The sequence below is a fragment of the Mixophyes fleayi genome, chromosome 8 (assembly GCF_038048845.1).
Source record: "Mixophyes fleayi isolate aMixFle1 chromosome 8, aMixFle1.hap1, whole genome shotgun sequence".
Classification (NCBI taxonomy): domain Eukaryota; kingdom Metazoa; phylum Chordata; class Amphibia; order Anura; family Limnodynastidae; genus Mixophyes; species Mixophyes fleayi.
Window position 1 is genome coordinate 13,144,136 of NC_134409.1, and position 26,740 is coordinate 13,170,875.

General features: G+C 36.4%; 1 protein-coding gene across 2 annotated transcripts in view; it reads right to left on the reverse strand.

Annotated features, from left to right (window-relative positions):
- Positions 1–4,999: 4,999 nt before the first annotated feature.
- Positions 5,000–26,740, reverse strand: part of ERICH3 (glutamate rich 3) — a 73,534-nt gene continuing 51,793 nt past the window's right edge. For both annotated transcript variants that reach the window (XM_075181912.1, XM_075181911.1), the window contains 3 exons: positions 11,894–12,025; positions 7,695–10,756; positions 5,000–5,648 (listed from right to left, as the gene is read on the reverse strand). In XM_075181912.1, coding sequence (XP_075038013.1) covers positions 7,734–10,756; positions 11,894–12,025 — 3,155 coding nt within the window. In that variant the 3' untranslated portion in view covers positions 5,000–5,648; positions 7,695–7,733. The remainder of the gene's footprint in view (positions 5,649–7,694; positions 10,757–11,893; positions 12,026–26,740) is intronic.

A 26,740-nucleotide genomic window follows, 5' to 3' on the forward strand; every position in this document is an offset into this window, starting at 1 on the left:
GCAAGTTGCCGTTTGCGGGTTACTTGCCTGCTCTCCTGGGAGTCCAGGAGACCTACCCGAATTTCGGGAGCCTCCCGGACATTTCGGGAGAGTTGGCAAGTATCACAATAAACATTTCTTCCACATACTAGCTGGTACATTTTACATGTTGATGTCCCTGCATCAGAGGTGTAGGCCCCAAACAGAACCTTTATTCTGGATATTGCAATAATTTGAGAACTAGTCTACTTGGCTGAGCACTTTCCAAACTAGGGGGTTCTATTTAACAAGAGCCAAAATGCCTGCGTAAATGCCGGCAAATGGCTCTTTCAGCGCTTTTCCTTATTTAACAAAGGGTTAATGCTGGAGAAATCAGAGATTTTTCTAGCATTAAACTAATCACAGACACTTATCGCTGTCCCTATAGACCTCTATGGGGCCAGCAGCCTTAGTCAATTTATTAGGCTACAAAAAGACAAATTTTTCACAGCAAAGTAACACCACCTGAGAATGGCATTAGCTGTATTTTTCATTGCGGCTTCGCTGGATCACTCACTGGAGAAAGCGCTATACAAATAGCAATTTCTCCATTTGCATTGGCTGCCGGTGAAATTAAATACTGCTGCATTGGGAAGGGGTTCCTAGTTGCATCTCTGAGAGCAGCCCTGGCATGGTAACTTGCAGTGGTTATTCATGATGTATTTTTGCGTTTTACAGCGATATATATTGATAGTCACCACGCTGTGGTCATAAATAGACTCCTAGATCAGAAAGAGGTTGTGATTCCAACATTGCATGCAAAGTCCCAGCACAATACATACTCGTACAATAAAACAGCCGCTGCTGGATTTGAAGATACTTTGCAATGAGTCAGGAGGAATGTATGTAAGTCACTGGAAAATCATTTCTAGAATGGCGGAGATTCATTTGCCTTTATCAAGCTTAATATGATTTTTTTTTTTTATGCATTAAAGTACCTTTAAAGATTTTTAGTTACTTTAATGTGACAGACAACAATAATTCACTAGTTGTTTTTGATTCATACTTCTTATCTCCAGAGACTCCAGGCGCCTGTGACTGTCACAGACATTCTTTCAGTGAATTATATATTCACATTATATATTCTTACAGTGACTTCACTGCAGATCATCGTCAGCTAGGGGCCACTCACTCTGCTAAATAGAGGTAATAGGTGTGCAGACTGCAGGAAATATGAGATAATATTATAATGATAGAATGACTCACAGAGGCATTCCAATAAAAATGCACATAAGTTATTTTGCATAGACATACACAGTATGTAGGCACAAACAGTTAGGATCTCTCTATAAAGGTAAGGTTGGCTTTACTCATTATTAATTATTATTATTATTATTATTATTATTATTATTATTAATAATAATAATCTTTATTTATAGGGCACCACAAGAGATCTGCAACGATCTACAGGGGACAAACAACAAGACAGTACATGGTATAACAGTACAATACAGTCAATAAATAACACTACAACTCTCAACACAGTTACTGGGGTGCAGGGTAATACCTGTGCCCATTAGCGTGGGTGCAACTAACAGGTTTAGACCCACCAAAAGAGGTGCAGAGACAATGGAGGAGTGGAGACAATGGGCAGAGAGCCCGAGGAGGAGGTGCGCAGTGTAGGGGTGAGCAAAAGTTATAGGTGATGAGAACAGGAGGGAAGAGGGCCCTGCTCACAAGAGCTTACAATCTAAAGGGAAAGGGGCAGACAAATGGTTGACACATTGGGGTGAGCCAGTGTTAGGGGAATCTAGGGCAAGAAGACTGGTAGAGATGGAGGATGAAACAGAGTGAGGTATACTACATGGTGCGGGCAGCACAGTGGCTCAGTGGTTAGCACTTCTGCCTCACAGCGCTGGGGTCATGAGTTCAATTCCCTTTCATGGCCTTATCTGTGTGGAGTTTGTATGTTGTCCCTGGGTTTCCTCCGGGTGCTCCAGTTTCCTTCCACACTCCAAAAACATACTGGTAGGTTAATTGGCTGCTATCAAAATTGACCCTAGTCTCTCTCTGTCTGTCTGTCGGTGTGTGTGTGTGTTTGTTTGGGAATTTAGACTGTTAGCTCCAATTGGGCAGGGACTGATGTGAGTTAGTTCTCTGTACAGCGCTGCAGAATCAGTGGCGCTATATAAATAAATGGTGATGATGGTGAGATGGTAAATGGAGGACTGGAAGGATTTTATAAACAGATGGGTTTACAATGACCATGTGAAGCTATACAGACTAGGAGATAGTCTGGTGGAACGAGGGATGATCGTTCCAGTGGTGGGGGGCAGCACAGGAGAAATTTTGGATACAGGAGATCTGGTTACCAGAGGGACGGGGGAAGCGGCGGGAGACCGGAGAGAGCGGGAGGCAGTATGTACGGAGATGAGGTTGGAGGTATAGGAAGCACTGGAATTGGAGAGGGCCCTGTACTCATCAAAGCAAACACCACTACAGTACTATTTTAAATGTAATACTGACAAATATGGTATGGACATTTTGACTTGTTGCAGCAAATGGTATCTGTTCTTCCTGCAGCGTGTCAGAACAGTTGGGTGGATTATTCAACAGATTTTGCCCCTGATGCAGGGACATCACAATGTAACATGTACCATCCAATATGTGGAAGAAATGTTTAATGCTGTATCAGCAGGGTGATCAGCTTGTGAGACATTAACACTGTTAGGAATTGCTAAAGCTTTGTTTAGTTTGAAACATTGTTTCCTTTTATGAGGTGTGCCATTGCTTCCTGTGCCAGTTGATCAGGTGCACCACAGTGAAAGCTATGTGAAACTTATAAGGTTAGATAGAGATCTATGTGGTTATATTATTTTTATACTGATGAATTAGATCTTGGCAGTTTATATTGTCTTTATATATAGCAGGCACACAGTTATATAATATATGTACTACTGCAAGCACGTATATATACACGTATGTATACATTCTTGTGATGATCGGGCTTGACATGCATTTTAGTAAGTGAGCCTCTTACTGAGGCCTATATCTGTGGGTGTGCTCTCAATAAAAGTATATTGGTATCATGTAGAAATGCTCTAGCATGCTAGTGTTTATGTACACACTTGTATGACATACTTGCCAACATTTCTTTTTCTAATTCCGGGAGATGCCGGCTGGGACGTGGGCGTGCAGGGGGCGGGGCGGCGAAATCACGTCATTTTGGCCCCGCCCCCGTGACGGAATGACGCAAATCGCGTCATTTTACAGCGGGGGCGGAGCTAAACGCCGCGATTCCGGGTGAATCGCGGCGTTTAAACTGAATTTTTCCCACGTCCTATCAGGGAGATTGCCACACTCGTCCGGGAGACTCTCGCAAAATGCGGGAGTCTCCCGGACAATCCGGGAGAGTTGGCAAGTATGTTGTATGATGATAGTGATTTATATTCATCACAGCAAACAAGTTTCTATTTGGATATTGATTTGAGATTGATTTGCGGATAATTGTTTTTTTTATTGTGCGTCATATAAGATTGCCTTCTGAATCTTAAATATATTGTTACTACATCCTTTTATAAGTATTAATGCCTTGTTTTGTTAATCTTATGGTAAAAAGTTATAATAACTAATGTAAAAGTTATAACTAAGGTCATAATTATTATAAAAAGTTATAATAACTAATGTAGAAACAAACAAGGTATGGACCTCCGCAAGCTGAATTTCATAGATCACGGTGGAAAAGGTTTAGAAATGCACCTTTAATATCTGATTTTATATTATGCGCACAGCTGTGGGGTAATTACAATTGGCTAGTGCTTGAAAAGACCCACTAGCGTGAAGGGAAATGATTGTTGAACCACTATCAGTAGGATAACATTTGCATTCCTCTAAAGACTTAACCTAACTGCAATGAAATGCGTTAGTAGGTATTGAATAAATACCTAACCAGGGATAAATGACACTCACGTGGAAAAACAAGATTTTATTTTCTAGGATGGGATTATTTAAATGAGCTGGCTGTGGTGGAAAATGCACATCTAGGAAAGTGTTCCCTGATTTACAGGTATACACACAGCTTCTTCCCACAAAAAGATTTGAGTCCTCCGTCCGGTCAGAAGTGCAGGGGACCCTAATATTTACCTGTGCTTATAATGAAATGCATTATGCACCAGTTGATTTTTTGCAAAAAAAAACCCGTACATTTGTAAGTGAACTTCTATCAATATAATGTACACTTTCACATATATAGTGAACACATAATAAAGACCCCAAGTTGCTTGACTCTCACGATTAATTTAAGACATAAAGTAGCAACATTTTAGGAGAACAGTGTAAAAGTAAAAAAATAAATAAAGGGGTTGTCTTAATATGACAGCAGGTTGTATTTTGATGATTTATTTTCACCATTACCAACATGTGCATTTCCTAAAGTAACTAGCCCACAAATGCAGGTACAGACTTATTTAACAGGAAAGTTTTCAAAGATTGTGATGTGTACACCTGGAAATTCACCATGAAGGTAAAACATATTGTTCGTTGTTAACCTGACATTCCAACTTTAGGACAGTGTGTGTGAATCAACTTGTCCACACTATGCATCTCTGCAAAGCAAGACTGGCTGACTGTCAGTCATTTTCTGCTTGTTCATTTGGAAAAGCAGCTTCCTCCTAATATGTAAATTATCAAGCTCAGCAATACGCAAATAAAAAAAATATTATATATATATATATATATATATATATATATATATACATATATATATATATATATATATATATATATATATATATATATGTATATATATATATATATATATATATATATATATATATATATATATAGTGTTTGAAGTAAGCCGGTATACAGTGGTATACTTCTCCTACTACCTTCATTGTAAAACTATCACATTACATTCACTTACATTTTTCACTTCTTGCCACTTCTAAGTTTTCAAATCCACTTCTGCTGGATTTTATCAGTATTCCTATGACAGTGGTGTATAGTGCTATTCGAATCAATGATGCTACTGAATGCAATGTTAATATATTACATTTTAATTATAAACCTGCAGTTCTTTCATCACTAAGAATTCAATATTCGTCTTTGCTGTCCCTCCTTATTTATAAACAACATGCAGGGGTTCTGAAGCTATATTTTAAGTTCCACAGTAAAGCAATTTACTTAATACCATTTAAAAGATCATGTAAATAAATATAGTGTGTATATAAATATGACAGAATATACAGAATAATCAAACGTCTGCAATGACAATAAATAAATCATATTTTGTATTAATTGTATTACATAGGTCCTGGGTTTACTATGATCTAAATGAATATCTCATAACTTTAATAATTGATGAAAAATAAATGGTTAATTTAGAATGACAAATAGGCATTTGTAAACAATGGATATTTTGATGCTAGAAAGTGCATTTTTGTAAAATTTGCAATTTGATATAGAGACTTTTTTTTTTACATCATCATACAAATATGATTATATATTAAGTATAACCCTGGATATAAAGTGCAAATGTGTTTATAAAAAGACTTTTAAAAAATACATTTTGCCCTTTGTACTTTTCATGTTAATCCTTATAATATTGACAAAAATATCTAAAAATAAATCTCCAAAAACTGTATTCTTCTGTTGTTATTTTTCTTCATCCAGATGTTTTGCTGATTAAACTGTAAATACAAAATAATCAAATTATTGGTCACATAAATATATTTTCTTCTAACTGTTTTTCCTTCAGTTTATACTACATGGAACTTTGAAAGGAACTGAAGATTGTGCTAACTATTTCAATTCTAAACTGTCATATATTTGACATTGAAAAATTCTTACTACTGTGCGCGTTTACAGGAGTCTGGCAATACATTTGTCACTTGTGTTAAATGCTTCATTTATGTTCAGCCATGGGATGTCAAAGCATTTCTTTCTTTTTTTTTTTAACTATTTTACTATTTTACTTTTTTAATCTCAACTGACTCCTCTTTGTAGATCATTGATTCTGTCCTACCTGTTATTTTTAAAGGGGTTCTCTTCTAATTTTTTGCTTGTCCTCCCCTTTCCAGAGTAAATGATTTTACTATAAGACAGTAATATCATACTTACATTAAAACTCTTGTCCAGTGCTGACAACCATCTCTTACCTATTGTGTATCTCCCTTGTATCAGCTGTATGACGTTATTCAAAATGAGGTGAAATTCCTTGGGTCTAACTTGACACTTCTAGAACATATTATATAATTTGTTATACTCTTTGTGGGGGACATGATATTTTTCAGGGGCTTAATCAGTAGTCCTCGATTCCACAAGGAATCGAGGACTACTGGTTAAGCCCCTTCACATCGATAAGTACTGGTTCGAGGACTACTGATTAAGCCCCTTCGTTCCTTTGTTTCCACAAAGGAACGATTCACACATTTCCTTTGTGGAAACCATAAGACCATATTATTTCATGTGTCCAACTGGCTCTCCGCTCTATACTTATTTGTCCTAATGCTATCATATACAAGCTCATCTTGCCTCCTCCCAATGTTACTACCCGCTCTAATTCCTCCCTCACCATTGACATCACGCTCTCCCCAGTGCCCCATGGCCGAAGTCTTGGTGTCATCCTTGATTCCACCTATACGCCAGTCGTTCACACTGTAATGTCACCTGTTCCTTCAAAATATCACCAGCATGCACCTCTTTCTCATTTTGGATGTTACCAAAACTTGTATCCAATCTCTGATTGTCGCCGGCCTGAACTAATGCAAACTCATCCTATTTTTCCTTCCCCTCAACCGTCTATCCGTACTCCAATCTTTCCTAAATACCATGGTGAGACTGATCTTTCTCTCTTGCTGCTTCACATCTCTGCACCATTCCGTCAGTTCCTGTAATGGCTCCCCATACCCTCCAGAAAGGAATACAAACCCTCACGAACACCTCCACTAATACATCTCTAACCTCATCACAAGATATTATTTCTCACATTCTCTAAGATCTGTCTCTGACCTGTGCCTCACCTCCTGATAACTACTTCTTACTCTCGCCTCAAAGACTTCTATCCACTTATGAAACTCCCTACCCCACTTCACCAGACTCTGTCCCAAACTTTAATCTTTCAAGTGCTTTCTAGAACTCACCTATTCACTAAAGCCTATATTACCTCCACCTCACAATAGTGAATCTAGCAATTTAATTTATTTTGGAGCTCAGGAATAAATATTATGTGTTAGAAGATAATTTTTAATATAGGGCCTTGATGCATGTCAACAGGTCCCACCTCCGCAGTATGCAGATTCGATTGGCATCATAGTGCTGTGGTAGGTGCAGCCTGATTGGAGAATTACCCTGCCCTCCACTGCACACTAACACAAACGTATCATCATGTCCCCTGTACTTGCCCCTAAGTATGGGATTCTGAGAGTCAGAGTAATATTTTTTTACCTTTCTATGTTTTCAAAATGCAGCCTTCAAAGTCAAGCTCTGTGTGCATTTATTGTGACATAGAACTAGAGGTACAATCATAAATTGCAATATGTCTCTCCTCTGGGATATAATCACCAAGTGGCCTGCAACATGTTTGGAGCAGCTAGTGTTTTAAATCTGCACTGCTTCTTAAACTAAAGATTACTGGTACCATGTTGTATAGACAATTATGTATATTGGCATTAAAGCTTTAGTAGAAACAGCATGTAACAAAGTATTTAAAAATGTAAAAATATTTGGGTACTCACATGGGCTTCTTTAACGAATTCTTATCCATCAATCTGCGCCTAGTCATTACTTATTTCAGTCACGGCAACAGGTATTTCGATGTCATGGACACTTGTTGTTTCCGCCAGCTCATTAAGATCAATGTCTCCTTCTTTGTTTAATGTTTTCTCTTGTTCCATTACGGTTACTGAAGTGACTTCTTGATCCACAATTTCCTCATTTTTCAGATCATCGTCTGTAAGTTCATCTTTGGACATCCCCAAATCAAAAATTTCAACTAATTCATGCTTGGCATCAACCTCTTCCATATCCATGGGTTCTTGGACAACGTCTTCCTTTTTTAATTCATCCTCAGTATATACATCAAGAGCTTCATTTTTTGTTTTAGCATCATCATCATCATTATCTATACGTGTCACAGATGAGACCAAGTGCTCAACCTCACTATCTTCTGTATTTTGACTGTCATCACCAGATTTAGTAGTCTCAGCCTCCATATCTCCTGGAGTATCTTCATTCTCCAGATTAATTTCACCAGGTACACCTTCATTCTTATCACCAGGTATACCTTCATTCTTATCACCAGGTACACCTTCATTCTTATCACCAGGTACACCTTCATTCTTATCACCAGGTACACCTTCATTCTTATCACCAGGTACACCTTCATTCTTATCACCAGGTACACCTTCATTCCTATCATCATGCACATCTTCATTTTCAACATTCCCTATATGAGATGTAGCTTCATTCTCAACGTTCTCTTTCCAAGATGTATCAGGTGCATCTTCGTTCTCAACATTCACTTCTCCAGGGGTATCTTCCTTCACTGCATCCACATCACCTGAACTGTCTTCATTCTTAGGATTCACTTCATCAGATGCATCTTCATTCTCGGCATTTGTATCACCAGGTGCATCTTCATTCTCGGACTTTGTATCAACTGGTGTATCTTCATTCTTGGCATTTGTATCAACAGGTGTATCTTCTTTCTCTGCATTTTCATCACCAGGTGCATCTTCATTCTCGCCATTTGTATCTCCAGGTGCAGCTTCATTCTCGGCATTTTCATCAACAGGTGCATCTTTATTCTCAACATTCCCTTCACCAGATGTATCTTTACTCTCAGCATCCAGATCATCATGTGCATCTTCATTCTCAGCATTCTCATCCCCAGGTGCAGCTACATTCTCAACATTCCCTTCACCAGAACTTTCATTATTCTCAGCATTCAGATCACCAGGTGCATCTTCATTCTCAACAATCTCATCCCCAGGTGCAGCTACATTCTCAACATTCTCTTCTCCAGAATTATCTTTATTCTCAGCATTCAGATCACCAGGTGCATCTCCATTCTCAACATTCTCATCCCTAGGTGCATCTACACTCTCAACATTCTCTTCCCCAGAATTATCTTTGTTCTCACAATTCAGATCACCAGGTGCATCTTTGTTCTCAACAATCTCATCTCCAGGTGCATCTACATTCTCAGCACTTACATCACCAGATGCATCTTTATTCTCAGAATTCACATCACCAGATAAATCTCTGTTGTCAGCATTCAGATCACCAGGTGCATCTTCATTCTCAACAATCTCGTCCCCAGGTGCATCTACATTCTCAACATTCCCTTCACCAGATGTATCTTTATTCTCAGCATCCAGATCACCAGGTGCATCTTCATTCTCAACAATCTCGTCCCCAGGTGCATCTACATTCTCAACATTCCCTTCACCAGATGTATATCTATTCCCAGCATCCAGATCACCAGGTGCATCTTTATTCTCAGCATTTTCCTCCCCAGGTGAATCTACATTCTCAACAATCTCATCCCCAGGTGCATCTACATTGTCAACATTCCCTTCACCAGATGTATCTTTATTCTCAGCATCCAGATCACCAGGTGCATCTACATTCTCAGCATTCTCCTCCCCAGGTGCATCTACATTCTCAGCATTCTCCTCCCCAGGTGAATCTACATTCTCAACAATCTCATCCCCAGGTGCATCTACATTCTCAACATTCCCTTCACCAGATGTATCTTTATTCACATCACCAGGTAAATCTCTGTTCTCAGGATTCATGTCACCAGGTTCACCTTCATTCTCAACATTCACATCGTCAGGAGCATCTTCATTACCATTACCAGGGGCATGTTTACTTTCAGCAGTTACGTCACCAAGCTCTCTTTCATTTTCAACAGTCTCATCACTAGGGGCATTGTCACCTTCAACAGTCTCATCACCATGTGCTTCTTCATTGTCAATAGTCAGATCGCCAGCTGCACCCTCATTGTCAACAGTTTCATCAACAGGGGTATCATCCTTCCCAACATTTGGTTCTCCAGGTGCATCTTCTTTCTCAGCATCCGTATCATCTGAAGCATGTTCATTCTCCAGATTGACTTCAGCGGGTGCACCTTCATACTCTGCATTAATATCACTAGGCGCATCTTCGTTGTCAACATTCCCATCATGAGATGTATCTTCAGTCTCAACATTCTCTTTACCGGGTGTATCTTTATTCTCAGCATCCACATCACCAGGTGTATCATCATTCTCACCTTCATTTTCATCATTTACATCATCAGATTTACCTTCATTCTCAACATTTGCATCATCGGGTTCAGCTTTACCCTCCACATTCACATCACCTGATTCACCTGTAGGTACCTCATTGTTGCTCACACATTTAGACCCTGCTACTTCCTGAATGATATTTATATCTGCTTCCCTCTCCACAGGGACAGATTCTAAACTCATATTATCTACCAAATCTTTGTCCTCATTTGTGTTAGTTGATTTGACATCTTCTGCTTGTAAATCAAGTTCTGTTGCTTCTTTTGACAGATCTTCACTTCGTATTTCAAATTCTTCCTCATCTTCGACCATTATTTGATCTGAATCTCCTACTCCATCTTTTACTTCATCTACTATCTCAGATGTAGAACAACCCGATGGCCCTTCATGTGTTAATGGATCCAGCATATTCTTTGTCTCTGGTTCATCTCCCTTTCCCTCCGATTTATGGTCTTCAAAGTCTGTCGTACCCAGTTTATCTAGTAAAGCACTTTCAACCAAAACTGTGAAATTAAAATACATATATGTGAAAGAAGAAAAACAGAGCTGTCAATACCTACTGATCCGAAATCTAATAATAAAAAAATGTTTGCACCAACATTGTTTTTTTTACAAAGGTCTTAAGATTTTACCATGTGCTACTACTGGGTTTCTTAGATCGTTCAAGTGAATTTTATTTATTTTCACTTGATACAGCTTCTTTTAGTATCATTTTGGAATAAATAAAAATAATATTATCTGGATTATATAGGTAAATTTAGACAAAAAGTCAGAATTTAATTATTTTTTAATATATCATAAAACCAATGCATTTCTGACATATATTTTTTTTTAAAAAAAACTTCAATTTAAAACAACAAAGTTTTTAAAGAGTAGTGTAAATTACAAACGTTGTTTCATTTGTTTGTTCCCAAAAGATATCATTTATTTTTTATTTTGGTGGGTGATTCACGATGGTGCCATCATAAGGGATTATCCAACTTATATAGTACAGCAACAGCCATTACTTGTACCATGTTTTAGGGCACACCGTGCAGTGATGATGGAGTGGCTGACAGTCAGGTAATACAACTCCCGGGCACTTATCTAAAACCATTTCACCCATGGATCAATGCGAGGCAGCGTGCAATCATTATATAGAATAGCTGTATGTACACTATATGATGGCTCAGAACAAAATTTAGTCCTATGTCAACGGACTTTACCAATGGGTTTTCTGCTGTCAGCCAACTTACATTTATTAAGTTGTACAAAACCCTCCTGCCACCTGTATTAATTAATTTGCAATTCTTCCTTTAGTGTTTTACAGCAAAACATTTATATCATCTAGCCAGAGTTATTTTTGTTTCTCATGCATATAACATAAGACTCCTGTGTGCATACAATGATATTTAATTTATAGGGCTGGGCTGTGTATGGCAACAAAAACACACAGGTCATCCATATAGATATAAAGGACAAAACACAGAAGTAGGTCAGAAAATATAAAGCAATAAAAATAATAAATATAATAATAAATATTAAATATGACAGCAAGATATGTACACACCAATTAATTAATTATTATTATTATTAATAAAAAAATAATAATAATAATAATAATTGAATTTTCTTTAAAAATATATGTGTATCAATCTTACGTTTCTGTGTAGTGAAGATGTTTTTCAAGTTGTCCTCTTCATCCGTACTCGAGTCACTAGGTTCCGGATCGGAATCCAGAAGTTGCTTAGTGCCAATAGCCTCTGCTATTTTTTCCTGGATGGATTTGCAATCTTTAAAAAAATTGCATTATGACAAGGATGGCAAGGAAAAAATAAATAAAAATAAAATAATAAAAGTTGTAAGGGGTAAATTTGACATTGAAATACTTATCGCACACAGGCAGAAGCAATTAAGCAGCAGAAGGGTAAATTGATGCGAAAGTTGCAAAGCCAGGTCATGCACAAACCATGCAGAAGAATTCCTTGGATAATTGCACCCAGTATTCTGCATGTTGAGCTGTTGCTTCATGTACACATATATTTTAATAATCAGCAGTTTAATTGTAACAAGAAATATTTGGGATATCAAGCAATGTCGACCCCCACCCCCTCTTCTATAGAATTTTTCATGTGAAAAACATGTGGTAGTGTTTAACTCTCGGAACTGACAAAAGTGGGTGATTTTAATTTTGTTTGTTTTTTTAAGTTTGTCACAATCAATATGGTTATGAGTAAAAAAAAATAATTTTCAAGGTCAAGTCATACTTGCCAACATTTCCTCGTTGGCTTCAGGGAGATCCCGGGGAGGTGGGCGTGCGGGGCGGGACTTGACGAATCGCATAATTTTGGCCAATTGCAGCAGGGGGCGGGGCTAAGACAACGCAATATTTGCGTCATTAAGCCCTGCTCCCCACCACTTGTCTATTGCGGGGGCGAGAACCGGGAGGTTGCCCTGCTCTCTCGGGAGCCATGGAGGTCTCCCAGAAATGTGGGAGTCTATCGGATATTCTATGCGTTAAAGAAAAGCAGCTAATGAATCTCTAGAGACTGAAGTGTCTTTTACATTTCTCCATTACTGAAGTCATGTTGCCTTACCTGTCAGTCTTTGATTGAATCTTGGTCTACATGAAAATGGCCACCTCCATAGGCATCAATACATGGACATAGGACACAATTTCTGAACTGTGTCATCATGCCACAGATGGCGAAGCCAACCACGTCTTATACTGGCTCAGCATCAGGGAGAATGCCAGACTCTTCAGGGAGTGAGGGAGATCACCCCTATTTCAGTGAGTCTCCCTGACATTCAGGGAGATTTGGCAAGTATGGGTCAAGCTTTGAGGAGCGGGCATGGAACTGGTGCCTGGAAAGTATATGGGGAATGCTATGAGGCTTTTTCCTGGGAGGAGGAAAACAAACTTCTACCAAGCTACCTACCACCCTTGGTCCTTGTCAGCAGGTGGCAGCACAGAGAACCGTACATTTTCTTTATTGCAGAAAAATGGGAGCATTTATTAAAGCTCCAGAGAATGGGGGACATTTAATAAAGGTCCAGAAAACAGAGGACTTTGAGTCCAGAAAACAAGTGCAAGCAGAGTAATGCATAACATGCACCATATTTATGATTAAAGATGCCTTTTGCTTTCCTCCATTGGACTAACACAACTTTTTTTCCTGGCATGGCTTGGAGAGGACTTCTCACTGCCAACAATTTTAGTCTGGGGGGCAAGACACGACTCAGAAGCCTATTAGGAACATTTTAAAGTAAAAATTGCAGGTGGCCCGGTCACCCAGCCCAAGATAGCCCACTAAGGGACCGTCCCCTGCCCCCCAGCTCAGCCTGACCCTGCTTACGTGAGGTGGAAACGTCAAAAAGAGCAAGAGACAGAAATGTTCTACATTTTAATAAAAGTGGTGCAAGGAAGCTGATCCCTTTACAATATAATGTCTCTGCCTTATATCTGCTATGCCCTGCTTTTAATAAAGGTCCCCGTGTAATTAATATGCTTAGTTATTCTAGAAAAGGTGAGGCACATTCAAGTAACACAGAGGGCTGACTTAAGTTGGTAAAATTCAGTATATTAATCTCTACCAGTGATGGATTGTGTTGTGTAATCTGTTGGCCTCATTTATAAAGGACTGTGTCTCTTACATGTGGCATGTTTGTGTGTGTTTTTTAGCTTTTTACTACATTAATCCGAGTGGACCTAGAAATGCCTTTCTCCAGCAAAATAAAACGCAGAGGCAAAAAATGGGTCTCATTATAAGTATAAGAGAAGATGTGAAAACCGCTAGCTCTGCGCTGATGCAAAATTCAAGACCGTGGGGCAGCACGGTGGCTCAGTGGTTAGCACTTCTGCCTCACAGCACTGGGGTCATGAGTTCAATTCCTGTCCATGGCCTTGTCTGTGTGGAGTTTGTATGCTCTCCCCGTGTTTGCGTGGGTTTCCTCCGGGTGCTCCGGTTTCCTCCCACACACCAAAAAACATACTGGTAGGTTAATTGGCTGCTAACAAATTAACCCTAGTCTGTGTGTCTGTATTAGGGAATTTAGACTGTAAGCCACAATGGGGCAGGTACTGATGTGAGTGAGTTCTCTGTACAGCGCTGCGGAATTAGTGGCGCTATATAAATAAATGGTGATGATGATGATAATGGCCTTCAGTCCTTGTAGAAAAAGTTACATATTTATGTCATGTCAGAAACTGATAAAGACAGGAATTATTATTAGACATTTTGTTCAATTCACAATCCTAAAACACTAGAATTATTACTAATATTAATTTGTGTAAAGGAATACAAAATACTTAAAATGACAAACTCAGTTGGCAAACCTGTTTTTTTAATTACCTATTCTATTTTCACATAAAATGATTCTTGATATGTTTACATTTTCACCGTGAACATAAAGAGAATGCGTCACTTACAAACACTGCAGGCAGCCAATTCTGGGGGCTGACCGTTATTCATTAAAATGCTGCCGGTCAGTTCACTAGGAATCAGTAATATTATATAGATTGTAAACTTGCGAGCAAAAATATATATATTTTTTTACCTCTTTGTCTATTTGTTAATACCCAGTTTTGTTTTATTATTGCATTTGATAAGTGGTGGTTGAAATGTTTACTTTAAAATTGTGCTTGGAACAGAGGGAGTCAGGATCCTATCAGTGTGAGTCTCTTATTGTTTCGGGGGGGGGGGGGGATTTAGGTAAAAACGTCTCGAATTATTGGAGCACTCCTTCAAAACAGCATTTTACATTAATCTCTATAATGAAGTACCTTTGTGCCCTAAGCCCTTGCATAGGTTAATTAGTTGGTAACCCAGCTATGCTATAAAATTAGCAAAATTGTTACTCAACAGGTTTTAGGTAAATATTATGCATGCATTTCATTTAGTACTTTTACCACCTATAGTAACACATAGGTAAAATGCCTGAAAGGGGTGTACAGTATACATGATTTAAAGGGGATACCTAAATATGTTGTAGGCATTGTTACAAAAACTTCCTTTTTACCAAACCTTAACATACCCCCTTTATTTACTAGTTTCAAATGGTTTTGTGACGTTTCTAGAGATATATAACAGGTTGTGATTCTTGTTCTCAACAGTCAAACAGGTGAATTGATGCCTCTGGTATATTTCTACACCTGCAATGAAACCTATAATAAAAGGATGACAGGCAACTGAAGCATGAGGTATCCATATTGCAGAAAACAAACACCTGTATCCTTTAAAAGAACAACCTTTTTTTATACGCACCAATTAAGAAAATGGTCCAATTAACATTACCAACAATATATTTAATTTAAAATCTGGTGGTATTTCCCTTTTAAATCTCAACTGTCTATTTTAGTTTTTTATCAGCTGTAAATTCTGCAACACAAAAGTGTCTAAGAAATCAATCGTAAAGACAAGACTTCAAGTTTAACGAGACGGGATATGCCTGGGCAGAATTACTATAATTAGCGATTTATCTTATCCTTAAATGTTTGTTTTTGTCATGGTAAAAGTTTTATGTTGTATTCTAGAAGATATATCTTCATAAATCCCAGAAGCAATCAGGTTTTTAGCCATGAAAGCCTCACACATTGTCTTTGCATTGCTAATAAACATAGGAAAGCAGAACATATAAGATGCAATCTGAAAAATGAATGGCAAGAAAAATGGCACAACACTTAATGATTTATTTGATACATGCTGTCCTATTTCAAACATGCTGAAAGAACAATAGAACACATGAGAGCAAACAATAGAACAGCAATACAACAAAGTAACAAAGTTACCATGCAAACATAACAGCAACACAAAGCCACTGACTACATAACATGTTATAATCTGTGACAACAGTGTAACCCTAAATATGCAATATTAAAATTATGATGAATCCTAGCTTATTACTAATTGTTTTGTGAAAAAATAAATATATCTTTTTTTCATATTAATACTTGAATTAAAAAGGTACGCTACGAAATCATATGTTATTAACAATTTTGTAGACACAGGTAACTTTCCTTTTAAAATTAATAATAGTATAAATCTTTATTAGCATTTAGTACAGGTGTTACACAATTACACATATTGAAAATAAAAATTTATATAAAACAAATAATCATTGTTTATTTTACGTTACTTTATTAATATGCATCTACTGTTTATTCCTAATGTAAAGTTTTAATACAGTGGGGAGATCGCATGGTGTCTGCAAGCTTTATTTGTATATCAGTACTATGTCTTTCAGTTAATTCAATGCACTGTTACAACAACTTAAATGTGATACAACAGGACTGCAGCATTTGAAAATAATTTTTGTGGTTGCAGAAAATAAAATTAATTTAATAACATGGCACAAATAGCACAAATGTATTTTAACCCATATTAAACACTCAGTTGTTCGCTGCATCCTTTTTACACCATGTTAATGAATAAATCATGTAGTGTTTGAAACTCTGAGTGGTATGTAGAGGTAAAAAAATGACAGACAGGAATGTATTGTGCAGTTATAGTCTAAGGGGGTGATTCATTAAGGAACAAAAAGGAGTAAATTTGCACCTTGGCAAAACCATGTTGCATTGGAGGGGGAGGCAAATTTAAAATGTTTAAAGATTTCAATGTTCAGATTTATAGTTGGCATAGGTCATATCCTAGATCAACTTTATATTTCACTGTAAAAATAAAGCTATCAAGTATTTGTGTGCTACATGAAAAAACAGCCAGTATTTATCTTATGTGCAAAATTATAAACTAATTTGCACCCCTTGTATTGTAACATGGTTTGTCCAGGAGAAAACTTACTACTTTTTTTGCCTTACTTTCCTTAGTGAAACAGACCCTAAGAGAACAAAATACACTGCAGAGAGTCAACAACAGTCCCTCAAAATGTACAAAAACAACAAGTTAAATACTGTAATGATTTACGAGGGGGCTGCACCCACACAAAATTGTATCACTGAGAAACAATAAAGTAGAGAAGCTGAAATGGTGTATAAGGGGCACTCCTGTGTTGTACGTGATAATTTGAAAATAAAAGTAATAATGTTTATTAATTTCACTTAAAAACAACTTAAACCGAAACCGAAATATTAAAAATGTATTAATGGAGTTCAAACCAATATGAGGTAAACAGTTAAAAAAGTAGTTATATTACTTGGCTGCATCGCTGGTCTAATAGTACTCATGTGTTATAAATCCACTCATCTGATGGTGTTGTGGATAAAGTCCAATCCTAATGTAAACAGATAATATCTTTATTGTTGTATATTTTATTTATACACTATAGTAATTATATTCGTTGGACTCTAAACATACAAGAGGGATCTTGTTGGTTCAAACTTGAGGTGTGGTTTGAAATGAATGTAATAGGTGTTTCTCTTATAAATATCAGATTATCAACCTATTACACTGATACTATTGACATCATTAAGTCGTAGATGTTAGGGTCAGTGTTGATGTTTAACTGTTTAACAATGGTGTGAATGCCGCTGAGATCTGCAGCCCAATACACAGCCCCAGCAGTCATAGACCATGCTAGACTGCCATCAACTCTGCAGCTAATAAAGCACATTTAGTATTGTTAAATCACTAGTTGCAATAGTTATTCAGACTGACCATCAAAGCTATCTGCATATTATGTCCTCTTAGTAAATCATAACCTCCCTGGGGATATAGTATGTTGCAGTCTCTTTAGTTTCCTATATATAAGCTGGTTGCTGATACGCAATATGGACTATGTACTGAGCTACAGTGTAAAACGGATTAAGTCCTGTTCTTTCCCTGCATGTGAGCTGGCTATTAATGAACACTATGGAATGATTACTGAGATAGTCACTGATTCCAATTCCTAAACCTCAAATGCTAATGGAAAAATAATCCTCATATATCTCAACGAAGATATTGGTATCATATATCCCTAGATGACCCTTAACATGGTAATTGAGATGATAGGTTTTATATAAGTGATGCGTCTTCCCTAGTAATGTGTATTAGAAACCTTTGTCGATACTTGGTGAATGGTATTATCAATCACCAATAGGATCATAGGTTCCGCCCATTCTGTATCGTGATTGGTTGGAGCTCGATCAAGTAAATAAACATTTATATCAACCACGATCCATCAAATAGAAAGACACATTATTTAGATATAATAAGGTAAGTATAACAATTAGTCCGTTGTAGCTAAAATGAGTAACTTACTCCAAATCCAAATACATAGACTATTATTCGTAATCTCACATAAAGAATGCCGATGATCGGTTTAATCAGGGAGGCTTAACAGGTATTACCATTTCCATCCCCATGGGTACTTATATATTATAAGTCCCACATATCGGCAAACAATGTATTTCCAATAGCAGTCAATAACTAGCAGCATCTGCAGGTCATCATGGGATATCCTTTAATAATAGATGCAAATAGTTAATGTTAATAAGATAATAATTTAACAGTCAATATCTTCAAATCCTAGATCACATCCGTAAATATAAATCTTTATATGTCATTGTAAAAGAACCAATAGAAAATCATAGTGTACTAATATATTTTCTAACTTGACCCATAACTAGCAAAACATATATAATTCATTTAATTGTAAAAGGGTTCATAGTGACTACAATTGATCTGAAAAATATTAAAACATATTACACTGATATATAATTAACTCATGAATTACTAATGTAACAAAGTCTTATCATTGCCAAGAATGATTGCCTTACATTAATGGGTGAAGTGAATTGGCTGTTACTGAGTGAGGAAATACTAAAAACGTGAAGTGGAAAGAAAGTATTGATTGATTAGATCCCATTGTAACCTGAAATAGTGTTTACATATCTTATGATAGCGATAAGTGGGAGTAAAGATAAACCAATAAAATTACTGGGGCTAAAATTGATAAAAGAAAAGAAATCCTATTAAAATAATGTGATTTGTGAATACATTTGATTATTATCCACTATACAAATAACAAACTCTCTAAGAAACATAATAAACTGAAATGGACCTTATGTATCTATAGATAAAAAAAATATCAATCTAAGTACAATTATATTTCTATAACAATAATTGAGCCATATATCCATGATGTGATTTGATTGGTCATAAAATATCTTCCTAAATTGTACTTGCTATTTAGTGAAGTCATGGGTATTCTGGTAAGTAAAAAAATCTACAAGATCTCCAAAGAGATTTTATAAGGCAATGGCTCTAAGTTAAATGTAATAATTGCCTGTCCATTGGAATGACTTTATTAATCCAAGGTTAGCCTATAGTATTATTTATTAGCACGGTATTAGGACATCAGAGATTCTTAGAGAAATGCCATGCAGTTGTTGTAATCATTAAGGTGATGCAGGGTTAGGCTATCCATAAGGAAGTTTTGTCTCCCGTCTTAAAAGTTCTTGCTGCAGATCCCCTCCTCTTAGGCCTAAATGGACTTGTTCTATGGCATATGCTGTTAAGGTTCTTGGATTGTTATTATGAGGTTTTATAAAGTGTCTGGCTATTGTAGTTAATTGTTTGAAGTTAGCATTGTCCCTGATAGTATTTCTAATATTGCCTACGTGTTCTAAAACCCTCTTTTTAAACAGTCTGCTAGTCATCCCGACATACTTAAGGGTGCAAGGGCAAGATTGATAATGTATAACATTGGGAGAATTACAGTCATGGCCAACAGTTTTGAGAATGACACAAGTATTGGTTTTCACAAAGTTTGCTGCTTCAGTGTTTTTAGACCTTTTTGTCAGATGTTGCTATGGTATACTGAAGTAAAATTACAAGCATTTCATAAGTGTCAAAGGCTTTTATTGACAATTACATAAAGTTTATCCAAAGAGTCAATATTTGCAGTGTTGACCCTTCTTTTTGAATACCCCTGCAATTTGCCCTGGCATGCTGACAATCAACTTCTGGGCCACATACTGACTGATGGCTGCCCATTCTTGTCTAATCAATGCTTGGAGTTTGCCAGAAATTGTAGGTTTTTGTTTGTCCTCCCGCCTTACTAGCAGCAATATCCTTGCCTGTGAAGCCCTTTTTTGTCCAAAGCAATGATAACTGCACATGTTCCCTTTCAGGTAACTATGGTTAACAAAGGAAGAACAATGATTTCAAGCACCACCCTCCTTTTAAAGCTTTCAGTCTGTTATTCTAACTCAATCAGCATGACAGAGTGATCTCCGTCCTTGTCTTCGTCAACACTTTCACCTGTGTTAACGAGAGAATCACTGACCTGATGTCAGCTGGTCCTTTTGTGGTAGGGCTGAAATGCAGTGGAAATGTTGTTTTTGGAATAAAGTTCATTGTCATGGCAAAGAGGGACTTTGAAATTAATTGCAATTCATCTGACCACTCTTCATAACATTCTGGAGTATATGCAAATTGCAATTATAAAAACTGAGGCAGCAGACTTTGTGAAAAATAATATTTGTGTCATTCTCAAAACTTTTGCCCATGACTGTACAGTTTAAGAACTGGTGGATCTTTCATTTTTTTAAAAAATGAATCTCTGTATTCTTTGGTCTGAACCATATATCGACAGGTTTTGCATATCCTACATTTAAAGAATCCAGTTGGTCTATTCTCTTCTCTGATGGTAGAGAGCTATGCAACAAGTTGTGATTTAGATTCCTGGAGCATCACCATGTAATGGAGATTTTATCATAAAATGCTGTTTTCAAATCTTCATCAAGTATCAGATTATATAAGTGTTTCTCAGGTTTTTTTTAGTTATTGCCTGCCATTCCGAGCAAAATGTTCCAATCTCATATTAGGTTTGACTAATTTATTCCTGGGGGGAGTATAGATAAGTACTCTCTGTACTTTTTTGTTGTAACTTTTACATAACTTTTTTAGCTCACAAGATCTTTGTATATATGTTTTCTTGTCAGAACAGCTCCTTTTAGTTGTTAATAATTCCCCTTTGGGGACACCCTTGATGAGTGGGGAGAAATGAGAGCTAGAGAAATGTAAAAGAATATTGGTAGCTGTCTTCTTTCGATACATATCGGTATTCAATTTACCATCAACTGTCTTTGAGATGGTTAGATCTAGAAAGTTGATCTCAGAACCGTGTATTTTAGAAGTTAATCTGAAATTCCATTCGATGACATTTAATATCTAAGTAAACTCATGAAATAAATTATCCTCACCATCCCAAAGTATGAGGATGTCATCTATATATCGTAGCCACAAAATGATGTGGTATATCGGTCATTATGCTGGATAAATACAATTTCTTTTCCCTACCAACCCAAGAACAAGTTAACATACATGGGGGCACAAGCTGTCCCCATCGCAGTTCCACGTAGCTGAAGAAAAAAATTCTCCTCAAATACAAAATAGTTCTTTAACACAAATTGTAACAATGTCAAAATAAAGTCATTAAAGCTCTTGGACCTCATCATATTCAAAAAGTACCAAACCGCATGGATGCCTTGCTGATGTGAAATATTCGTATACAATGACTCCATGTCATACGAAGCTAATTTGGTAGATGGATTGACCGTAATATTATTTGACTTTGACAAAACATCCAACGTATCTCTTGTGTGTGAATCCAAGCTAATGACATGTTTACGTAGCTGTAAATCCACAAATTTGTTAGCATTCTCTGTCAAGCTGCCAACCCTGGACACAATTGGTCTTCCTGGGGGGTTAGATTTATTCTTATGGATCTTTTGCAGCATATATTTTGTTGGGATCATTGGGTTATTCACTATCAAAAATTCATGATCCATCTTTGATATAACTTCTGCCTCCAATGCTCGTTTAATGATCCTATTATACATTGACAAGAAATTAGCAGTCGGACTAAATATCAATCTCTTGTAACAATCCATGTTATTGAGATGGCAATAGACCTCTTTGAGGTACTGAGCTCAGGGCCAGCGAACAATGTTTCCCCCTTATTGGACGGTTTTATGATGATATCATCACAACTTTGGATTTCCTTGAGTGCCAACACTTCCTCCTTACTTAAATTACCAGTTAACTTACTTGTCATCTTGGATTGGGAAAGGAGTATATCTAAACCCCTGGATATGAGGTTCTTAAAGGTTTTCATTTGGGGGCAAATAGAAATATCCGGAAGAAAGGTAGATTTTTTTCCTAAAATTTGGTATATCAACAGTGGAGGAATTATAATCCAACGAGTTCAATTGATTAGATACATCCAATTCTTCGAGTATCTGAAGAGCGTTTCCTTCCACTTCAGTTTCAAATATTACTACGTTTTTATCCTTATGTTCATGGAATTCAATTATAAGGTTCTTATCTTTTTGTTTATTACAAAAAAAAATGTAATAATAATTTTATCGAAAACAACATAAGGTCCATTTTCCATTCAAATCTAATGAATTGCTGTGTTGGGGAAAAGGATATATATCTGCTGAGCAACTTGATATGGAAAGAATTCAATGGTTTATCAGATAAATAAACTACCCATAGATTGTCTTCTAAAAACGTGTCAGTTTGTAGTCCTTCCAAGAGGAGTGTAAGATTTCTTGCTCTTCCAAGTGATTCCTTTTTATTTCTCTTGGTCCCCCCTCCCCCCGCATATCTGTCTGAACTGGGTATAGCCACCCCTCCTCTGTTTCTTGTACGTGGCCCTAAAAAATCCCTAGTTGGTGGGATATCTTCTCTATTGGTGGTTGAATAATCTGAAACCTCTCCCTCTGATGAGTCCGTCTCTGAAGTACTGTAAATAGGTGTTGATTTCCTCGATTGTTTAATTGAATTCCATTTAAAGACTTTGGGCCTGATTGAGTAAGGAAGTTAAGCAAGAAATTGAGTAAGTTTTCTTACTTAAGTTTTCTGGACAAAACCATGTTGCAATTCAAGGGGTGCAAATTAGTTTTTTATTTTGCACATAAGTTAAATACTGGCTGTTTTTTCATATAACACATAAATACTTGATAGCTTATTTGTACTCTGAAATGTAAAATTGATCAAGGAACAAAAAACAGTATTTAACTTATGTGCAAAATTAAAAAACTAATTTGCACCCCTTGCATTGTAACATGGTTTTGTCCAGTAGAAAATTTAAGTAAAAAAATAGTACTTTCCTTAATAAATCAGGAATTATTAAAATTATCATTTCTATCTCCAGTAAATTTATTACGTTTCTTCTCAATGACCATTTTTTCAAAATGATCCAGCTCACTTTTGAACCTCTCTTATGATTTCTGAAAGGTCTCTAATCCTTCAAACACCTTTAATTTGTCTCCCAGTGTTGTTATTTGCTGGGTATATTGCTCAAGTATTAAGCTATCATGTCTGATCAACATGCTGATCAATTCATTAGAGCACTTGATCAAAGATGTTTCCCAATCCCTCTTAAGATTTTTATTTGCCAATTCGAAGGCCAGGTATAATTTTGGTCTTAACCCCCTTGGGATCATGCCTTGTTTAACATAATTGCTAAACATTGTTTTATTCCACAATTTTGTGGTCTGTTTAAACATAACATTCTTCAGATCTGAAAAGATCTTGCTTGCAATACCTTTTTATACCCTTTCTGAATACAATGTCTGAGAGGAAATCAATTTCAACATTAGACGGCCACTTTTCCTGTCTCTTGAATAGGTCTCCGCCAATACTAAAGGCCGCCATCAGTTATGTTCTAATCAATTACTATTCATTAATTATTTGTAATTATTGTAACTACTCGTGCTGGTGTAAGAAAGCAGTGTGACAGAACACACTAAAGATTAGTGTAAGAGAACAAATTACACCGCACAGAGTAAACAACAGTCCCTCAAATTGTACAAAGTCAACAAGTCAAACACTCTAATGATTTACGAGGGGGCTGCACCCACACAAAATTGTATCACTGAGAAACAATAAAGTAGAGAAGCTGACATTGTGTATAAGGGCACTCCTGTGTTGTATGTGATAATTTAAAAATAAACATTGTAATCTTTATTAATTTCACTTAAAAACAACTTAAACCGAAATATTAAAAATGTATTAATGAAGTTCAAACCAATATGAGGTAAACAGTTACAAAAGTAGTTATATTACTTGGCTGCATCGCTGGTCTAATAGTACTCATGTGTTATAAATCCACTCATCTGATGGTGTTGTGGATAAAGTCCAATCCTAATGTAAACAGATAATATCCTTATTGTTGTATATTTTATTTATACACTATAGTAATTATATTCGTTGGACTCTAAACATACAAGAGGGTTCTTGTTGGTTCAAACTTGAGGTGTGGTTTGAAATGAATGTAATAGGTGTTTCTCTTATAAATATCAGATTATCAACCTATTACACTGATACTATTGACATCATTAAGTCGTAGATGTTAGGGTCAGTGTTGATGTTTAACTGTTTAACAATGGTGTGAATGCCGCTGAGATCTGCAGCCCAATACACAGCCCCAGCAGTCATAGACCATGCTAGACTGCCATCAACTCTGCAGCTAATAAAGCACATTTAGTATTGTTAAATCACTAGTTGTAATAGTTATTCAGACTGACCATCAAAGCTATCTGCATATTATGTCCTCTTAGTAAATCATAACCTCCCTGGGGATATAGTATGTTGCAGTCTCTTTAGTTTCCTATATATAAGCTGGTTGCTGATACGCAATATGGACTATGTACTGAGCCACAGTGTAAAACGGATTAAGTCCTGTTCTTTCCCTGCATGTGAGCTGGCTATTAATGAACACTATGGAATGATTATTGAGATAGTCACTGATTCCAATTCCTAAACCTCAAATGCTAATGGATAAATAATCCTCATATATCTCAACGAAGATATTGGTATCATATATCCCTAGATGACCCTTAACATGGTAATTGAGATGATAGGTTTTATATAAGTGATGCGTCTTCCCTAGTAATGTGTATTAGCAACCTTTGTCGATACTTGGTGAATGGTATTATCAATCACCAATAGGATCATAGGTTCCGCCCATTCTATATCGTGATTGGTTGGAGCTCGATCAAGTAAATAAACATTTATATCAACCACGATCCATCAAATAGAAAGACACATTATTTAGATATAATAAGGTAAGTATAACAATTAGTCCGTTGTAGCTAAAATGAGTAACTTACTCCAAATCCAAATACATAGACTATTATTCGTAATCTCACATAAAGAATGCCGATGATCGGTTTAATCAGGGAGGCTTAACAGGTATTACCATTTCCATCCCCATGGGTACTTATATATTATAAGTCCCACATATCGGCAAACAATGTATTTCCAATAGCAGTCAATAACTAGCAGCATCTGCAGGTCATCATGGGATATTCTTTAATAATCGATGGAAATAGTTAATGTTAATAAGATAATAACTTAACAGTCAATATCTTCAAATCCTAGATCACATCCGTAAATATAAATCTTTATATGTCATTGTAAAAGAACCAATAGAAAATCATAGTGTACTAATATATTTTCTAACTTGACCCATAACTAGCAAAACATATATAATTCATTTAATTGTAAAAGGGTTCATAGTGACTACAATTGATCTGAAAAATATTAAAACATGTTACACTGATATATAATTAACTCATGAATTACTAATGTAACAAAGTCTTATCATTGCCAAGAATGATTGCCTTACATTAATGGGTGAAGTGAATTGGCTGTTACTGAGTGAGGAAATACTAAAAACGTGAAGTGGAAAGAAAGTATTGATTGATTAGATCCCATTGTAACCCGAAATATTGTTTACATATCTTATGATAGCGATAAGTGGGAGTAAAGATAAACCAATAAAATTACTGGGGCTAAAATTGATAAAAGAAAAGAAATCCTATTAAAATAATGTGATTTGTGAATACATTTGATTATTATCCACTATACAAATAACAAACTCTCTAAGAAACATAATAAAGTGAAATGGACCTTATGTATCTATAGATGAAAAAAATATCAATCTAAGTACAATTATATTTCTATAACAATAATTGAGCCATATATCCATGATGTGATTTGATTGGTCATAAAATATCTTCCTAAATTGTACTTGCTATTTAGTGAAGTCATGGGTATTCTGGTAAGTAAAAAAAATCTACAAGATCTCCAAAGAGATTTTATAAGGCAATGGCTCTAAATTAAATGTAATAATTGCCTGTCCATTGGAATGACTTTATTAATCCAAGGTTAGCCTATAGTATTATTTATTAGCACGGTATTAGGACATCAGAGATTCTTAGAGAAATGCCATGCAGTTGTTGTAATCATTAAGGCGATGCAGGGTTAGGCTATCCATAAGGAAGTTTTGTCTCCCATCTTAAAAGTTCTTGCTGCAGATCCCCTCCTCTTAGGCCTAAATGGACTTGTTCTATGGCATATGCTGTTAAGGTTCTTGGATTGTTATTATGATGTTTTATAAAGTGTCTGGCTATTGTAGTTAATTGTTTGAAGTTAGCATTGTCCCTGATAGTATTTCTAATATTGCCTACGTGTTCTAAAACCCTCTTTTTAAACAGTCTGCTAGTCATCCCGACATACTTAAGGATGCAAGGGCAAGATTGATAATGTATAACA